The 18,915-nt window shown below is 40.9% G+C and overlaps 2 protein-coding genes across 3 annotated transcripts in view; one reads left to right on the forward strand and one right to left on the reverse strand.

The window, feature by feature from the left end:
* apba1b (amyloid beta (A4) precursor protein-binding, family A, member 1b) overlaps window positions 1-4,752 on the reverse strand; it is a 17,017-nt gene extending 12,265 nt beyond the window's left edge. For both annotated transcript variants that reach the window (XM_060896700.1, XM_060896699.1), the window contains exons 1-4: window positions 4,614-4,752; window positions 572-2,408; window positions 371-484; window positions 244-283 (exon numbers count right to left, since the gene is read on the reverse strand). In XM_060896700.1, the coding sequence (XP_060752683.1) occupies window positions 244-283; window positions 371-484; window positions 572-2,395 (1,978 nt within the window). In that variant the 5' untranslated portion in view covers window positions 2,396-2,408; window positions 4,614-4,752. The remainder of the gene's footprint in view (window positions 1-243; window positions 284-370; window positions 485-571; window positions 2,409-4,613) is intronic.
* A 2,202-nt stretch (window positions 4,753-6,954) lies between these two features.
* On the forward strand, window positions 6,955-16,515 carry mamdc2b (MAM domain containing 2b). The gene is made up of 14 exons (XM_060896060.1): window positions 6,955-7,050; window positions 7,153-7,257; window positions 7,711-7,961; window positions 8,262-8,346; window positions 8,905-9,018; window positions 10,066-10,349; window positions 10,698-10,791; window positions 10,897-11,043; window positions 12,037-12,302; window positions 13,341-13,437; window positions 14,817-14,972; window positions 15,111-15,370; window positions 15,453-15,537; window positions 15,756-16,515. Exons 1-14 carry the CDS (start codon window positions 6,996-6,998, stop codon window positions 15,767-15,769), a joined length of 2,013 nt encoding a protein of 670 aa, XP_060752043.1. The 5' UTR covers window positions 6,955-6,995; the 3' UTR covers window positions 15,770-16,515.
* Window positions 16,516-18,915: the final 2,400 nt, after the last annotated feature.

Genomic DNA, 18,915 nt, shown 5'->3' on the forward strand with positions numbered 1-18,915 from the left:
TGTGTTATAGTTAATTACTGTGTTGTTAATTACCGTGTTATAGTTAATTACTGTGTTATAAAAGAATAAAAACCAAAATAATAAACTTCAGAGAGCTAACAATACAATCAGAGAGCTAACAATACAACACTCTGCTTCAACACATGAATGTGATATTGATTATTTTCCTACAACAGAACAGCACACGTGTTTTGTTCCTCATTGGGAATCCTGAGCTGTTGGAGTTCATTAACTTGAACTTACCGTCAACGTAAGTAGGGAAAGCAGCCAAGTTCCTTCTAAGCTGTGATAATAAACACAACAGAGTGTCAGCAGAGTGGTGGATATACAGATAAAGTGTTGTACAGCCAAATGAAAAACAGCACTTCACCTCTTCAGCTGTTGGTAAACTGGGACTGATGTCTGCTTCCTGATGATCATGAGCTCTGGAGGATTCTGCTCCCTGGGGAACTGTGGGATCTGAAGCTAGAACCTGTGAACATGACTGACACAGAGCAGTGCAGAACCATGAAATAGTGAAGAATAACGAGATAAGATGAGGATATAGAATGTTGTGTAGACAGACACTCACCGTGTTCTGAGGTGAAGGAGGCTGTGGAGGAGACGGAGGTGAAGGAAGCTGTGGAGGAGACGGAGGTGAAGGAAGCTGTGGAGGAGACGGAGGTGAAGGAAGCTGTGGAGGAGACGGAGGTGAAGGAAGCTGTGGAGGAGACGGAGGTGAAGGAAGCTGTGGAGGAGATGGAGGTGAAGGAAGCTGTGGCCCACACTCCTCCACCGGGCTGATGTCTCTCCTCATCACCCACACCGGCTCTTTGGGTTTATCAGGTGTGTACGGTGAGCGCACCATCTTTGTCTTCACGTCCTCGATTGCCTCCTTTATGTCTCTTATTGCCAGAGAGATCGCATCTCCTGAAACGTTTGCAGACTCTTGCATAGATTGTGGCCTGTCTTCTACACAGTCCTGTTGTGGCTTCTCGTCTTTGTACAATACTGGCAAACAAGGTCGAACCTCACACTGTTCCTTTCTGATCTCTGAACATTCCTGTTCTTCACTACGTCTCCAAACCTTACTTCTGCTTCTATCAGGACTGCTAGCTTCATCTCCTGACTGTTCATCATAGTGGTGCAGTCTGGAACCAACAGAAACCCGTGGCCTCTGCTCCTCATGAAGATTGATCTGTGCCTCATTAGTGGACATGTCAGAGTTTTTCTCAAAGCTCTGCTGTTCCTCAGAGTGTTCCTGGTACCTTCCTGTTTGTGAGTTTGAGTGGAACAGTTCTCTGCCTGATTCTGTTGGTGTCACTAGGTAGAACTTTGGACAGGACTCAGAGACTGATGGATATGAAGTAGAACATGCTTCTGTAGTGGAGTCTGAAAATGTTTCTTCATAGGATTGAGTGTCAGATGGGCATTCAGGCCTCATGTCTGTGCTCATGGCTGTGTAGCTGGTGGAGGTGAGATGATTAGGACCTGATTTGGACTCCATGGGGAAACCTTTGAAAGGCTGTGTCTGGAATTTAGGGATTGGTAGAGGCTGACGTGGAAATTCTGAAAAAGGTGGAACATCTACTCTGATGGGCCCGAACCTCCTACTGGTCTTCTTACTATCTTTTGAATTACCAGTGTTTGCCATGGATTCCTTCTCCACTTGATTCTTCTCCACTTGTTCTTCCTGTTCAACCTCTCTATTTTGCTGAAATCCCTCTACCTCCCGTTTGTCCATCTCACCCATACACTCCTCTGTCTGCTCCCTCTCGCTGTGCTGATCCTCGGTCTCCTCAGAGTGTGTGTGAAGGCTGCTCTCAGTACTGGAGGAGCAATGAAGACCTGGGCTACCTTCTTCTTGCTCTTCTACATGTGGTACCTCCTGTGGAGAGGGTGTTGGTACCTCCTGAGGAGTCAGGTCCTCTTGTGAAGATGAAGTCAGCAGTTCCTGAGAAGACTCCTCAGGAGACAAAGTGGCCAAATCTGGATTGATCTCAGGAACATTGAGGGGCTGTAGCACTGCAGGTTTGTGTTGCTGTCGATGTCTGTGCTGAAGCCCTCCAACACCAACCTGTCGATACCTCGACCCACCTGGACGAGGCTGCTGGTCTGGCTGTGGCTCTGCATCTCCGCTCTCACTCGACCTCCTCTGGGAGTGACTGGGGACATGTCTTCGGCTGCGTCGTGGTGGAGCTCGGTTACTTCCAGACTGCTGTTGGTGTGATTGTCGATGGTAGTGGTGATGATGGTGATGATGATGATGGCCGCTTCCCTGTTCATCTTGGCTGTTCAGCTGGCATGGCCTCCACCTGGGACGGCTTCCTTCGACAGGTGTACTGTTTGACTGCCGGATCACCTTAGGGGGTGGGGCTTTGGGCCCTGGTTCATCTGGCTCCTCCCTGTGATTCATGATGCGGAATTACCTAAGGTGTGGGGTTGAAATATAACAACATAAATAAGATAAGTGTGAGAGTTAGATGAAGCGAGTCACAGCCCAGACCTTTTTTTAATGAAATGAACTGCAGAGCATCCTTTAGGGATAAGATCCCAATCCTAGTGGACTGAGATGGATAATCTGAGATTTCATACAGACCCAGAACAGCTGTGTAGTGAAGGTCACCAGGTGTAAAGACCCAGTGTGGTCTGTGATCACTTTATCCAGGTCAGGGAGGCAGAGGATCTGGAGTCTATCCCAGGGCAGGAGAATTCACCCCACATAGAACACCAGTCTATCAAACGGCTCCTCACACACAATATTCACACTTTCACTTACAGCCAGGGGCGATTTATCACAATCCTCCTACACACGTGTGTTTGGACAGTCAACAGAAACCAGAGAAAATCCACTAGAAGAAACTGTTAAAATCTGCATAGGCAGTAACCCAAGGTCAGGATTGAACCCTGGAACCTGGAGATGTGAAATGAACACCAACACACGTCCACCACCTAACACCTGACTGTATTATGTCATTTGATTTTTGATTCATCAAAACCTCCATAGAAATATCTGCAACATGTAAGAGTGCTCAAGATGACATCACACAGTATAAAATGTATTGATTAGTCTGAAGGCTTGTTTGCATTTTCTGACCTTCTGCAATGTCAGTAAAGTACAGAAACACCAGCCGCATCAAATCAATACAATATAACAGTAACACTGTCTCCATGAATAACACATCCATTAGCCTGGTTTATCATCTCAGCAGACAAACGGGTGGATAATTGTGTGTGTGTGTGTGTGTGTGAGTGAGTGAGTGTGTGTGTGTGTGTGTGTGTGTGTGTGTGTGTGTGAGTGAGTGAGTGAGTGTGTGTGTGTGTGTGTGTGAGTGAGTGAGAGAGAGAGAGAGAGAGAGAGAGAGAGAGAGAGAGAGAGTCAGTCCCAGATGGCCTGTGTATGTGGGCTGTAAACGTCACACTCTGTAGTGTCACACAGCCGGGTCTCAGTTTGTCCATCTGTCTCCTGTGTAGGACGATTGACCTCAGCACGACCTCAGCGACCTGCTGCACCTTTTTACCATCACGCTCACCATCACACTCACCTGGATCTCTACAGGTCATCAACCACCTTGAAGCATTCTTTAGCTTGATCCACCAGTAGAATGTTATATGTAGAACCATTTAATAAGGGAATTGTTTTTCAATAAAGGTTTAGAAAATGTAAAGATTCTCCTATGTTCCTAATAAGCAGTAACCACCCAAGGAACCCTAGAAGAACCCAGGTCTAAGAGTATACTTTGTCTTTACATCATAGACACAGAAGATTTAAATCATTGCTCTTGTTTGTGTTGTTCAGAAGAAATAAAAAAAATTCTGGAAACTGAATGTGAGGTTGTGGCGTTAAGTGAAGTGAAAGTACACAGTTAATATTTACTACTAGCTTTCAAATGAATGTTAAATATTTATTAAATTCACAGAAATCTACAAACAGATCAGGATTCGATGTGTATTCTGTATTGCACTCTCGGATAAAGCCGTAAGTGACTGTGATTAATGTTTAAGATAGAGTGTGTTTAATTTAGTGCCCTCAGACATCTGAGGTTCTGTTTTAGTGCTGCACGGCAGAAAGAGCTCCACATCATCAACGCCTACATCACAGACAAACAGCAAGCAGCTCAATGTTGTGTTCAAGCTTTTCTTTTCACCCTTTTTTAATAAAACACACAAAGTAAAAGATCTAAAGGAGGTTTGGAGCCATCAGCAAGAAATGGTGCAGTTTAGTGCCATTTATTCTCAGAGCAGAAGCATGTAGAGATATTTCAGCTGTTATAACCTCCTGCAGCTCAATTTACAGAGTAACACATCGTTATTCCTGACACCTGTAATAATAATAATAATAATAATAATAATAATAATAATAATAATAATAATAATAATAAACAGTGTAAATATATAAAAGCTGTATGATTTTCTGAGCCTGGTTTTGTCATTAGACAGAAAACCGAGACATTAAGATGTTTTCCCTCCACAGCTCTGTGTTTAATCCCAATGGCCTGCACTCAGGCTTTAAATCCCTTAATCAGATTAAACTGTGTGGGTCTGAACCACGCATGCGCAGTTTAAAAGGTCCGTCATTATAAACACTAGGTAAAAATGGTGAAACGGGGAGATTCGGGACTGCACACTGATACCTGTTAGGAAGCGGATGGATGATGAAGCACGGCTCGGTTCTGTGGGTCCATGTTCTGTTCACTTCTGTCTCTGTGTAACGCGTCCGGTGACGGTGAGAGCGGCGCAGTGCGCGTGCGGAGCATCACCGGATTACAGCCGCATCCTCTCCTCCTCTACACACTGACACACCCTGCGCGCGCGCACACACACACGCGCACGCAAACACACACACATACACACGCGCATACACACACATATACACACACATACACATACACACATATACACACACATACACACACGCACACACACATATACACACACATACACACGCGCACACACACACATACACATACACACATACACGCGCACACATACACATACACATACACACATATACACACACATACACACACGCACACACACACACACATATACACACACATACACACGCGCACACACACATACACATACACACATACACACATACACATACACGCGCACACATACACATACACACAAACACATACACACATACACATACACACACATACACACAAACACATACACACATACACACACACACACAGCCATTAAAAATAACACATAGGGCCACAACAGCGACCTCTACAGGAAATACTGTCTCAGCGTCCCAGTGTTTCCATGGTAATATAAACACACAAACACATACACACATACACACACACAAACACAAACACACACACACGCACACACACACACACATACACACACAGCCATTAAAAATACCAAATAGGGCCACAACAGCGACCTCTACAGGAAATACTGTCTCAGCGTCCCAGTGTTTCCATGGTAATATAAAAGCTGAGTGTAGGATTGTGGGTAATGTAGTCAGTGCTGTCATCCTCATGGACTCTCAGACCACACCCTGTTTCCTAGCTGTATAATACACTGTGTAATGTGTGTTTTTGTGTTTTTGTGTTTTTTATATTTCTTAAAAATACAAAAAGACTATAGTGTAAAATATCCCACAATGCACTGCTGCAGGATAAAGTCCAATTCAGTTCAATTCAATTCAGTTTTATTTGTATAGCACTTTTACCAAGTGACATCGTCTCAGAGCAGCTTTACAGAACATAAACATAGAACAGAAGGTTATTATAAAGAATAATATAAAGATTAATATAATACAAAAGTTAAATGTGTTTGTATTTATCTCCAATAAACAAGTCTGAGGTGACTCAGGTGACTGTGGGGAGGAAAAACTCCCTTAGATGGTAAAGGAAGGAACCTTGAGAGGAACCAGACTCAAAGAGGAACCTCATCCTCATCTGGGTGACACTGGGGGTGTGATTATAAATATACAGTCTGATAAATGTTGTGTTGGTGTAAAAGATCACATGGAGTTCACATCTCCTCTTTAGTATCACAGAGTCTAACTGGAGCTGGTAGATCTGTAGATGTCTCAGGATCCTCACAGAGTCGCCCTCATCTCAGTGGAGGTCCAAAAAGGTCGATCGGAGCTGGTACGATTTCTGGATGCCTCTGGCATTTTATTATTTACACCAAAATAATTGCAAACACTACCTGATATAATTACAATAATATCTCACTCTAAAATGTGTAAAGGTAACAGAATGAAAAATAAACCGGTGTTGTTTGATGTGAAGATCAGAAGTCTTTCGGAAGATTAGAGAATGTTCTTCATGGTGAAGACATCTGGAGAAAAGCTGTTAATCATTATCAGATTCTTCAGTATGAAGAGATGCTTCAGTCGGACCTACACGCTTCCTCATGTCGTAATCTACACAGATTATTAATGTTCATAAATCTAGTGGATATCCAGAGGTTCTGCATTTTCTTTCACAGTTCATCATTCACAGATTGTTTCTGATTATACATATACATGGATGTAGCTATTAAAATACTATTTAAACACTGAATTATCACCAAGCCATTTTAAAATGAAATGTTTAAAATGAAATGTGAAGTGTTTAAAAACTGAAACTGAATTTTAAATAAAAGAAAAAACAATGAGATTGATATATTATGGAACTGGTTTTAATCTGGACCTGGTTTATATTTATACTTCCAGAGGCATCTTTTTATCTCTCTCTCTCTGTCTCTCTCTCTCTCTCTCTCTCTCTCTCTCTAGCTCTCTCTAGCTCTCTCTCTCTCTCTCTCTCTCTCTCTCTCTAGCTCTCTCTCTCTCTCTCTCTCTCTCTCTCTCTCTCTCTCTCTCTCTCTCTTTCTCTCGCTCTCTCTAGCTCTCTTTCTATCTCTGTTTTGGTTCCTCACTTCATTCTCATACCCTCTTTTTCTGGCAGACAGACAGACAGACGGCTCCCATCTGAAGACCAGCTCAGTTTAGGAGATGTTGCATCAGTTTCTCTCTGAAGTCAAGGCTGAACACATGCTGGAGAATGGAGCTCTTCACTCAGGAGAAGAAGTTTCTCTACGTCTTCTTCAGCATTCTCGGTGTGTTCAAAATTTAAAACATGTATATGAGGAAAAAAGAAATGAAAGTGTTTCAGGCCAAACCTGCTGTCTGATTATCTGATGTCTGATTATCTGTTACAGCAATGACTCGAGGAAAGATATTACCAGGTTCGTGTAGTTTTCAGGAGACGATGTGTGACTACACAGCAGACCCAGCTTTCCTCAGCTGGAACCTCAACCCTAAAGGTAAGGAAAGATCTGAACATGAAAATCATTACACTGTGAGCTACAAACTAGAAACTACAAAGACAAGAAGTGTCATGATTCTGCAAATGATTAGATTATTAGAAATGCATCAGATTCATCAGATAAAATAGTGCACCAAAGTCCATCACATGCACAACATGTCTTTTGTACATCTGGAGAACATAAAAACAACAAAAGTTTGGATTGAAATCTGTATCTGTATTGTATCTGCTGCTTCTGGTTTGTCTGCTTCTCTTTTTGCTTATTTAGAAAAGAACAAAAATATGCTGTAGACATGTTCTTCTGTATATGAGCTCTTCTTCTGTATATGAGCTCTTCTTCTGCATATGTGCTGTTCTTCTGCATACCTGCTGTTCTTCTGTATACGTGTTCTTCTTCTGTCTTGTTCTGCAGTTGTCTCGTTGATTCAGTGCACTTCTCTTTCCCTCTTAGATCATTTCATCACGCTGGATGCGAACTCACAGGGCGATGGGAACAAGGCAGTTCTGTTGGGTCCTGATGTGGAGCTGCAGGATTGGAGCTGTCTTCGACTCATCTATCAGATCACTGGTACTGGCTCACTTCAGGTTCTCACTCGGTCAGAGGGAGAGAATTTTGACCACATGCTCTGGTCATCCAGCAGATCCTCTGATAACTGGATCATCACTACCATAGACCTGCAGAATTCCACTGAACCGTACAAGGTGAGAGATGTGAGAAGAAGAGCTGGTAATCATCTACACAGTGGATTAGCTAAAGTGTTGGATTAAAGGAAAATAAAATTACAGCATAAAGCTCATGTTTATTATGTCAGTTTATTTATTATGTCAGTGTAGTGGTCAGAAGTCACAGATTTATTTTATCACATCCCTGAGCGAACCAATCAGGCACTGTAGGCAAATCTTTTTTTATATGAGATATACTGACTTTACTCAAACTCAAATATTTATTTGTGCAACTTTGCACACTGTGTGTGTGTGTGTGTGTGTGTGTGTTTGCTGTAGATAGTGATTGAGGGTGGACGAGGCTCAGCTGAAGGCAGCAGTGTGTCCATCTTTGAGGTCAACATTTCAGATAAATACTGCATCGGTCAGTGACATAAACACACACACTAACTCACACGCACACATGCACACACATGCAAAATCATACACACACAACACACGCACTAACTCAAACGCACACATGCACACACATGCAAAATCATACACACACAACACACGCACTAACTCACACACATACACAAACACTCACACAACATTTAAAGTATTAACACCGACTGAACGGAACAATGAAAACATGTTTATTCTCCTGAACTCTAAGGAGCCGTAGATGTTTCCACACGTCCACTTCTACACTCTTATGAAATCATATTAGCGTTAAATGAATGGAATATTAATATTAGTCACTGGATAATAAGCAGTGTTTAGTGTTTAGTAAACACTTCTAAGCGAGATGTTTCAGGCCTCTAGAGATGATTTCTACCTTTCTACTTGCCTTAACTTCTCTTAACACACACTGAAGTGTGTTCTAGAGGTTCTAATTTGTTCTTTAGCGCCATCTGGAGATGAACAGCGATTAAAGCTCCGCTCTCAACAAAAGCCCAGATTTATAACAACATTAAACAATTGAGGTTTTTCTCCCCAGAGTGTGATTTTGAGGAGTCTCACCTGTGTGGCTATGCGAGTCATTGGAGTGGAAATGTGAACTGGTACGTGGGGAGAGGATCTCCGAACAACCCTGCACTCAGTGACGGCCCCGGTACGCCAAATCCACACAAATCCACCCTGGTCTGGGTTCCTCTTTACATCTCCATATAAACTACAGAGTGTTTCATGCTGCAGTCACCTGAACTCCACATCATCACATCCTCTTTAGAACACAACTAAATAAAAACAGACAGACTGAGCTGTACACATGTTCATTGCCCGGTTGTCACCCTGCCAGGGATTGATCTTCATGGTCAGTCAGTGTCTCATGGGATTGTTGTGTATGAAGCCACCCTGAGACGTCATGTCTTCTTATGAACCAATGTTGTGTCAGTCAGCTGTATGTTCTGGTGTTTATCAGCAATCAGGTCTGTGCTGAACTCAGAGTTTATGATGACCCATTAGTTCCTCAGGAGCTCTCGGCTGCACTATTATAAACTGTTGTAGAAAGGACATTATTTACATTTACACTATTTACTGTAGAGTGTCACCCAAATGAGGATGAGGTTCACTTCTGAGTCTGGTTCCTCTCAAGGTTCCTCATATCATCTCAGGGACTTTTTCCTTGCCGATGTGGCCTCTGGCTCAATCATTAGGAATAGGGGTAGATATATAATATTTTAAATTTCAAGTTAATCTTTTTTAAATTAATTTTAAACTTTAATTGTATATATTAATTCATTTATTTTTATCCTTATTTTTTCTTCTTATTATTATTATTATATATTTATTTCTTTTTCTCTCTCTTCTGTTTCCATACTTCTGTAAAGCTGATTTGAGACAATGGGAATTGTTAAAAGTTCTATACAAATAAATTGAATTGACCTTCACAGGAACTACACAAGACTTTAATAAAAGTTTATTATATATAAGGAAGGAGTTAATTACTGAGAATATGAGAATATTTAAAGTCTCTGTTCTGTTGAAAACATTTTGTGTAATGAATCATTATGTTTCATTTGTAGAACGATGTGTCTTGGTCTTGTGGAAGTTTTGTGTTTTGAATATTGTGCATGATAAATAAGAGACATTGTCATCATATGAAAGATTATATTTCATTATATTACAGTCACATCCTGTTCTTCTGTAATCTGGCCAGGTCACTACATGTATGTGGATTCGATCCACTCCAGGACTCTAAAGGAAGTGGCCACACTGGTGTCACCCATGACCTCGGTGCCCATGTCGGGCTGTTTGAGTTTTCAGTACCAGCAGGACAACGCCGAGGGTCACATGTTCTCGGTGTACAGCAGGGACCATGTGGGGCAGTACAGTGAGCTGTGGAGTGCAGACCTGCCTGAGAGCAACCAGGTTGAGCAGGAAGCCAAAACCCAAGTGTGGATTCCTGTATATGTGCCCCTGAGTGCCCCCTACCCCCTACAGGTAAGTCACACAGACAATGACCTCTAATACACTGGGCCGATTGGCAGAGCGTACTGTCATCCTCTAGCTGCTGATGATCTGTGTTCTGTTTGCTGGCTTCAGTAAACGATACACAACATAATCATTATTTCCATTTCAATGTCCTGGATAAAGAGATTATCTTCTATTATTGATGTTCAACTGGAAAACTGATCAGAAGGAACTAAAGCACCATAAGAGTCATCGACCGTACACTTTTGTTCAGTATCTCTGTAACTAGCTGGCTTTGTATTTGTGTTTATATAAGTATAAATGTGTGTGTGTGTGTGTGTGTGTGTGTGTGTGTGTGTGTGTGTGAACTCTCTGTAGGTGGTATTTGAAGTTTCCTTTAACAGTCCTAGAGGAGGTCGTGTGCTGCTGGATGATGTTGTGTTTTCTCCTGAGTCGTGCTCTTCAGGATCAGGTGCTTTAGATCATCAACCTAACACAACATCTCACTGCTGATCTTCATGTTTCTGATTAAATATGTTTTATTTGTGTGTTTTGTGTTTATGGTCCATTTGTTCAGAACCCGTGTTTAACCCGTCAGTGGCAGACTGTGACTTTGAGCTGGGTTTTTGTCACTACACACAGAACATGACAGAAAGTGAAATGTGGAGGCGAGTCTCAGTGCGGCCCAATGTGTACCGTGAGGGAGACCACACGACTGGGAGAGGTGCAGGAACACATACACACACATGCACATACACACACACACACACACACACACACACACACATATCCACACATGCACATACACACACACATATCCACATGCACATACACACACACACACACACACACACACATACACACACGCATATCCACATGCACATACACACATATACACACATGCACACACACACATATCCACATACACACACACACACACATATCCACATGCACATACACACATATACACATGCACATACACACACATGCACATACACACATATACACACATGCACACACACACACACACACATACACACACATACACATACACACACATATCCACATGCACACACATGCACATACACACACACACATATCCACATGCACACACATGCACATACACACACACACATACACACACATACACACATGCACATACACATACACACACACATATCCACATGCACACACACACATACACACACATACACACATGCACATACACATACACACACACACACATATCCACATGCACATACACACACACATGCACATGCAAATACACACACATACACACACATGCACATGCACATACACACATGCACATACACACACATACACACACTGCAAGTACACAAGATTTTTTTTTGAAACTCAGATATGAGCCTCGCTGTAATGTTGGGTTCTTTGATTAAACTTCTCACTTTGTGGCAGGTTTAAACAGAAAGGACTAGTTATATTAACTTAGTAAATTATTTTAATTCTCATGATATTAAGAATAATCATAGTTCCTGTGTTAATTTACACAACCATATCAGAGCCATAGTCTGTAATGAACAGCTTATGTTCCATATATTACATTACACTCAGTATGTGTGATAAAGTGAAGAAGATTTTTTTCTGCACACACTGTGTTTGCTGTAGAATTATTCTCATAATGATATGGAAATAAATTAATTTTAAAATATGGGGGAAATTTCCACCTCCCTCACAGGTTGGTTCCTGTTGGTGAGTTCACGCTTCATCATGCAGTCTGGCGCCATCAGTCGACTGTTCGGACCGTTTCTGCCCAGGAACCAGAAGTTCTGCCTGAGGTTCTTCTACTCTCTCAGAGGATTCAGTAAATCTGAGCAGACTTTAGCCGTCTATCTGTATAACAACACCACACGGAAACACAGTCGAGTCTGGAGCCCGAGTGACAGGACAAGAGATGTGTGGATCTACGTGGAGCTCAGTATCCAGGCTCAGAACAACAGTCAGGTGATAAAACCTTTTCTTTTAACCTTGCTTTGTTTTGAGAAAATGACTTTGTGTGGTGAACATTTTTGAACTTCTGTGTGATTTACATTCACCACCACATTAGTTGCATATGAGCATAAATGATACCAAGAAGCGTAAAATAAGGAATTCAGCTAACAAATAAAGACATGTATTTAGTTATAGTTACTGACCATCAGGCTCCTACAAGCAATAAAGACAAAGAAAGAATGTGTTTAGTTGCATAGTTCTTAAATAACTTTCTTTAAAGTTTCATTTAAATGTAATTATGGAGAGAACCATGTGGACACCATGGTGTTGACTTTGAACTGCTGTTGTGGCTGTTGGTTTTGCACTCGGGGCTTTGGCACGAAGGAATTAGTGTTACAATGCTGACCTAGAAATTGCTCAAGCAATTCTCATTTATAATCCCACTCTCAGTGTTTATAATGATTTATAATCCCACTCTCAGTGTTTATAATGATTTATAATCCCACTCTGTGTTTATAATGATTTATAATCCCACTCTCAGTGTTTATAATGATTTATAATCCCACTCTCTGTGTTTATAAAGTGATTTACAAATAAAGCTGAATTAAATGAATTATTTTACTTCATATTAATGTTCTAGAAAACAGACTAATGTTACAAACAGTAAATAGTAATTAATTAATTATAGTAAGTTCACAGGACCGTTGTGATTCCTCTTCCTCCGTAATCCTTTAGAAATCTATTTATTTATTCCTCTTAGATTGTGTTTTTGAACCCAGACAGATCAAACCTTCATCATTACTAACAGATGAGTTAGGCTCACACATCTGTCATCACTTACTTCACACATCTGGCCGCAAAATATGACTTCATGTGTCTTCCACATCTCGAGGCAGGATGTGGGAAAGAGAAAATGTCTAAAAACAACTGCACTGAGTCACAGATAAAAGTTTTATACACACACAGAAACTCACTGCATGTGTTTTCACATGGAAAGTGCCTCTGATTAATTTATGCTTTATTTATGTTTATCTGGCTTTATCTTACAAGGTGATGTTTGCAAGTACATGTAAAAGTTTTTGGAACTGTGGATCTGCTGCTCTTGATGACATCAGCCTCCGTCCTGGGGACTGTGAGCTCCCAGCAGGTACAGAAGCCTTCTGATCCACTCAAAGTAATAAGAGTAGGAGTAGGAGTAGGGTTAGGGGTAGTATAAGGGTTAGGGGTAGTATAAGGAGTAGGGGTAGGGGAAGGTACAGTATAGTGGTAGGGACAGGGGAATGTATAGTGGTAGGGGCAGGGGAATGTATAGGGGTAGGGGCAGGGGAATGTACAGTATAGGGGTAGGGGAAGGTATAGGGGAATGTATAGGGGTAGGGGTAGGGGAAGGTATAGGGGTAGGGGCAGGGGAAGGTATAGGGGTAGGGGCAGGGGAAGGTATGGGGTAGGGGAAGGTATAGGGGTAGGGGCAGTGGACGGTGTAGGTGTAGGGGCAGTGGAAGGTGTAGGGGTAGGGGCAGTGCAGGCATTCTTATCTTTGCTTTCTTTATTCACATGAAATCCAACAGAACCTGATCATATCACTTCACTGTTTGAGTTTGTACAAATGTTAAGGTTCTTTTTCTTCAAAGTCATTTTAATATATATCGCATGACAAATAGACTCACTTGATGACCAACCTACGGTGGCCGGGAAGTGCAAAACAAATTAACAAAACCCAAACTAAATTAACAAATCCGAAAACACATTAACAAGTCAGACAACCCGGAAGCGGTTGGTATAGTTTGTGAATGGAAACCTACCATCATCGGACGAGACACCTTTCATTCACCTTTATATCTTTAATGACAGTCGTCTTGTCCAATGATCGGTAAGTTTCCGTTCACAAACTATACCTACCGCTTCCGGGTTGTCTGAATCGGTGCACGAAACACATTAACAAATCAGAAAACAAATTAACAAATCAGAAAACACAACGACATTTCAGACAACCCGGAAGCGGTTGGTATAGTTTGTGATTGGACAAGACACCTGTCACTCAAAGTATACATGAAGTTCAACAGTCTGCCGCAGGGAAAAGTTGGAATGGATGGATGGAATGGATTACTGTGGATTAATTCTGTTATTTTCTTGAACGGAGAACTTTATTTAAACGGAGAACTTTACACATTACACATAAGATTCCATACCTGTATACCTTGAGTGACAGGTGTCATGTCCAATAATCGGTAAGTTTCCATTCAAAAAACGATACATTACCGTTTCTGGGTTGTCTGACTTGTCGTTGTGTTTTCTGATTTGTTAATTTGGTTTGGGTTTTGTTAATTTGTTTTGCACTTCCCGGCCACCGTACCAACCTGATTGGTTGAAATAAAAATAAAATTCACTGAAGTGTGATTGCGTGTAATTTGTATAATCAAAATTATTTAAAAGAAAATGTGATGAGGAAAACATTATTTTGTCACAACATGTGTATAAAAAGTTTTGTTCTCACTGTAGTGATGAAGTTTGTATGTTCTGATCCAGGTTCTACTTTGTCGCTTCCTTCACTCTGTGACTTTGAGAAGGGATTTTGTGGATTCACTCAGGAAAAAAAGTCTGATGAGTCAGACTGGGTTTTGATCAGAGGACCAACACCAACCTCCTACACTGGGCCTAAAGCAGACCACACAACTGGAGTGGGTTTGTTCCTCTTCTTTCTCACTGGCTGGATGAAGGAACATGATTGTGATGTTCAGTGTCTCTGAACCATGTGATCATTCACTGTGAAGTTAAAACTCATTCATTTTCACTCACATTTTGCTTTATGTTACCTTTAAGGTCATTATTTGTATATCGAGGCCTCCCTGATGCTGCCAGGTCATAGTGCTCGCCTTCTGTCCCGCCCTCTTCGTGGTTCTAGAGCAGCTCAGTGCCTGTCCTTCTTCTACCACATGTACGGATCTGGAACAGGTTCTCTCCGCATTCTGTTGCATTCTGAGCATGAGGATGGAGACATGGTGCTGTGGAAAAGGAGTGGAGCACAGAGCATCTCTTGGATGAAAGCATCAGTGACCTATGAGTGTCACCATCACCACCAGGTAAGTGAAGGAACCCAGAACTCATCTGAATGTGCCTACAGGTGTTATTTTAGATATTAGACAGGTGTTGTTTTTTTTTTAGATTGCATTTGAAGCCACCCGAGGGCCGTCGATACTGAGTGACACTGCGATCGATGACATTAAATTTCAAAAGGGACCGTGTGCAGGTACCTCACATACATTATTATATTACATTATTATATATACAGTATGTGTGTATTAGTGTCACTGACTAAATACATTACAACGAGTAACTGAACAATAATATGAGAATTAATATCAATATAATAATTACATCAGTATAATCTGCACATAAGATAAGTCACTAAAGTCACGTATAGAGCAGAATGTAATGAAGCCTTTGTCTCTCTGCTTACTTTCACAGATGGTGGTCCGTGACTCCTTTCACCTTTCTGTTAGTCAGATCTGATTAAAATGACATGAGAAATGACAAGAGAAGAAATAAACATAGACATTTCATTAAAAAAGCTTTATTATGTTTAGCATTAAAACACCTTTTACAGGTGATAATATCTCATGCCTGTTTTTATTCACTTTATGATTTCAGTGTTGTCTTCAGATGATGTCACACTGTATGAGATCCTGTGGAATCAGCTCTGTAGTGAACTGAACAGTCTGTGTGAAAATGTGTGTGTGAGATTACACTGATCAACATTCTCTAATGATTCTCAATCTGCTATTAAAGACAGATAACTGGCTCAGATTAACCCAATGTGTACACACTGACCCAGGAGATGTACATCATTCTTACACGAGTGTCAGAGCAGAACTCACACTCTGAGAGCTCACACGTCTGGCTTAACTGTTAAAGAAAAACTCATCAATTTAATATGTTCAGAACATCCTGAATTTACTTTCATGCAAATCTACTTTCCTTTATTTTTTTATGTAAATAATTTCAGCAAACATTAACAAGATTTTTTTTACTTCTAAAGGCAATTTCCAGACTTTATTTAACTATAAATGCAAACAAATTAATTAATTAATTCATAAATATCATGCAGGTAATAACAGTTCATCAATATGCAGGTGCAGTTTCAAATCTTTGGGGTAGAACTGTGGTGTGATTGACAGTTCAATTGTGGTGTGATTGGCAGCACAATTAAAATGCAAAATTGTTTTATTTAAATGAAGGAAGATTAACTTAAAAGTAACTGCTGTTATGAATTGGTGAAGTAGTTGTAGGTTGTTGTAACTAAAATATCTAAAAATATACACTCTTGCATTTAAGTTAGAATTAATGTTGATAAATTATGGAAATGCAAATACATGTTTAAATTAGCATTCTCTAATTAGCATTTGAATTAGTGGAATGTATTACAAATTAATTCATATTCATATTTCATGGTTTTTGTCTAACCTTCTTGTCATTTCTGTCTTTACTGCATCAATTGTGTATTTTTATTAGATATTTTGACTTTAGATAATAAACTGATGATTTCATATAAACTTTGGCAGTCAAATGGACTTATTGTGTATGTTGATGTAGAAAATAATGATCAGCTTTGTGTGATGGAGAGAGGGACATTAACTCTACTGCACTGGGACTTTATATAAATCATTATACACAATGGGAGCCATAAATGTGAGTGTTTTTTTAAATTGTATTCACTTTTCACTTCTCTGTAATGGTGTGTAAATCTTTACCAGAACAAACATCTCTGTTTTAGTGAACATGTTGGATGTAATGCATGACTTCTATAAAGTTTATAAAAATCTATTTTAGGTGTAATTTTAGAGTTCCAGACCTGAGTAGAGATTGGATCTGATCTAACTGTAGTGAACTTTAAACATATCTAACTTTATGAACTGAAATTGCAGCACAACAACAAGAGCGGACCATAGCAATTAGTTTTGAGCACGTAGCTTAGCGACAAACTAGTCAGCGAACATTGGTGATAACTCTGTGATTATTACCTCTTCAAAGAATGATTGTATGGTCAATAATCGTAGTGTGACTATAGGTTATAGATCTGAAGCTAAAGGACCTGGTAGAAGACTACACTGGGCTGATGAGCTGAAGTGGAGGAGGTAGTTTTTGGTGTTTAAGTTGCAGCTACACATGGAAGGCAGTATAACTTATTACAGATCCAGAGACACCCCTGGGGTGGGAATTATACATTATACTGTATAGAGTTCATATATAGAATAAAATAAAATCAGAAGATCAGAAATGTGTTCTGGTGTGTAATCAATTTTTTTGTACTTGTGTCCAGGAAAATAATTAAATTCCACACATTATTTTTTTCAATATAAGAGTAGATATTTCTTGTAACTGAGTTCAATGAATCATCATATATTTTAAGATCTTTACAGAAAAAACAGTCCGGTCTGTAGTGTGTTTATGACCCGGTCTGTGGTGTGTTTATGATCCAGTCTGTAGTGTGTTTATGACCCGTTCTGTGGTGTGTTTATGATCCGGTCTGTAGTGTGTTTATGACCCGGTCTGTAGTGTGTTTATGATCCAGTCTGTGGTGTGTTTATGATCCAGTCTGTAGTGTGTTTATGATCCAGTCTGTAGTGTGTTTATGACCCGGTCTGTGGTGTGTTTATGATCCAGTCTGTAGTGTGTTTATGACCCGGTCTGTAGTGTGTTTATGACCCGGTCTGTGGTGTGTTTATGATCCAGTCTGTAGTGTGTTTATGACACAGTCTGTGGTGTGTTTATTACCCGGTCTGTTGTGTGTTTATGACCCGGTCTGTGGTGTGTTTATGATCCAGTCTGTAGTGTGTTTATGACCCAGTCTGTGGTGTGTTTATGACCCGGTCGGTAGTGTGTTTATGACCCGGTCTGTAGTGTGTTTATGACCCGGTCTGTAGTGTGTTTATGATCCAGTCTGTGGTGTGTTTATTACCCGGTCTGTAGTGTGTTTATGACCCGGTCTGTGGTGTGTTTATGATCCAGTCTGTAGTGTGTTTATGATCCAGTCTGTAGTGTGTTTATGACCCGTTCTGTGGTGTGTTTATGATCCAGTCTGTAGTGTGTTTATGACACAGTCTGTGGTGTGTTTATTACCCGGTCTGTAGTGTGTTTATGACCCGGTCTGTGGTGTGTTTATTACCTGCTCTGTGGTGTGTTTATGACCCGGTCTGTGGTGTGTTTATGACCCGGTCTGTAGTGTGTTTATGACCCGGTCTGTGGTGTGTTTATTACCTGCTCTGTGGTGTGTTTATGACCCGGTCTGTAGTGTGTTTATGACCCGGTCTGTAGTGTGTTTATGACCCGGTCTGTAGTGTATTTATGACCCGGTCTGTAGTGTGTTTATGACCCGGTCGGTGGTGTGTTTATGACCCGGTCTGTAGTGTGTTTATGACCCGGTCGGTGGTGTGTTTATGACCCGGTCTGTAGTGTGTTTATGACCCGGTCTGTGGTGTGTTTATGACCCGGTCTGTAGTGTGTTTATGACCCGGTCTGTGGTGTGTTTATGACCCGGTCTGTAGTGTGTTTATGACCCGGTCTGTAGTGTGTTTATGACCCGGTCTGTGGTGTGTTTATGACCCGGTCTGTAGTGTGTTTATGACCC

This window comes from Tachysurus vachellii, chromosome 20, assembly GCF_030014155.1.
Source record: "Tachysurus vachellii isolate PV-2020 chromosome 20, HZAU_Pvac_v1, whole genome shotgun sequence".
NCBI classification, from domain to species: domain Eukaryota; kingdom Metazoa; phylum Chordata; class Actinopteri; order Siluriformes; family Bagridae; genus Tachysurus; species Tachysurus vachellii.

Excerpts from the sequence above, each read along its gene's own strand:
- mamdc2b (XM_060896060.1), top strand. The coding sequence starts at position 6,996 with ATGGAGCTCTTCACTCAGGAGAAGAAGTTTCTCTACGTCTTCTTCAGC. Across the intron at positions 7,258-7,710 it reads CTGGAACCTCAACCCTAAAG|ATCATTTCATCACGCTGGAT; the intron begins GTAAGGAAAGAT and ends TTTCCCTCTTAG. Across the intron at positions 7,962-8,261 it reads ATTCCACTGAACCGTACAAG|ATAGTGATTGAGGGTGGACG; the intron begins GTGAGAGATGTG and ends TGTTTGCTGTAG.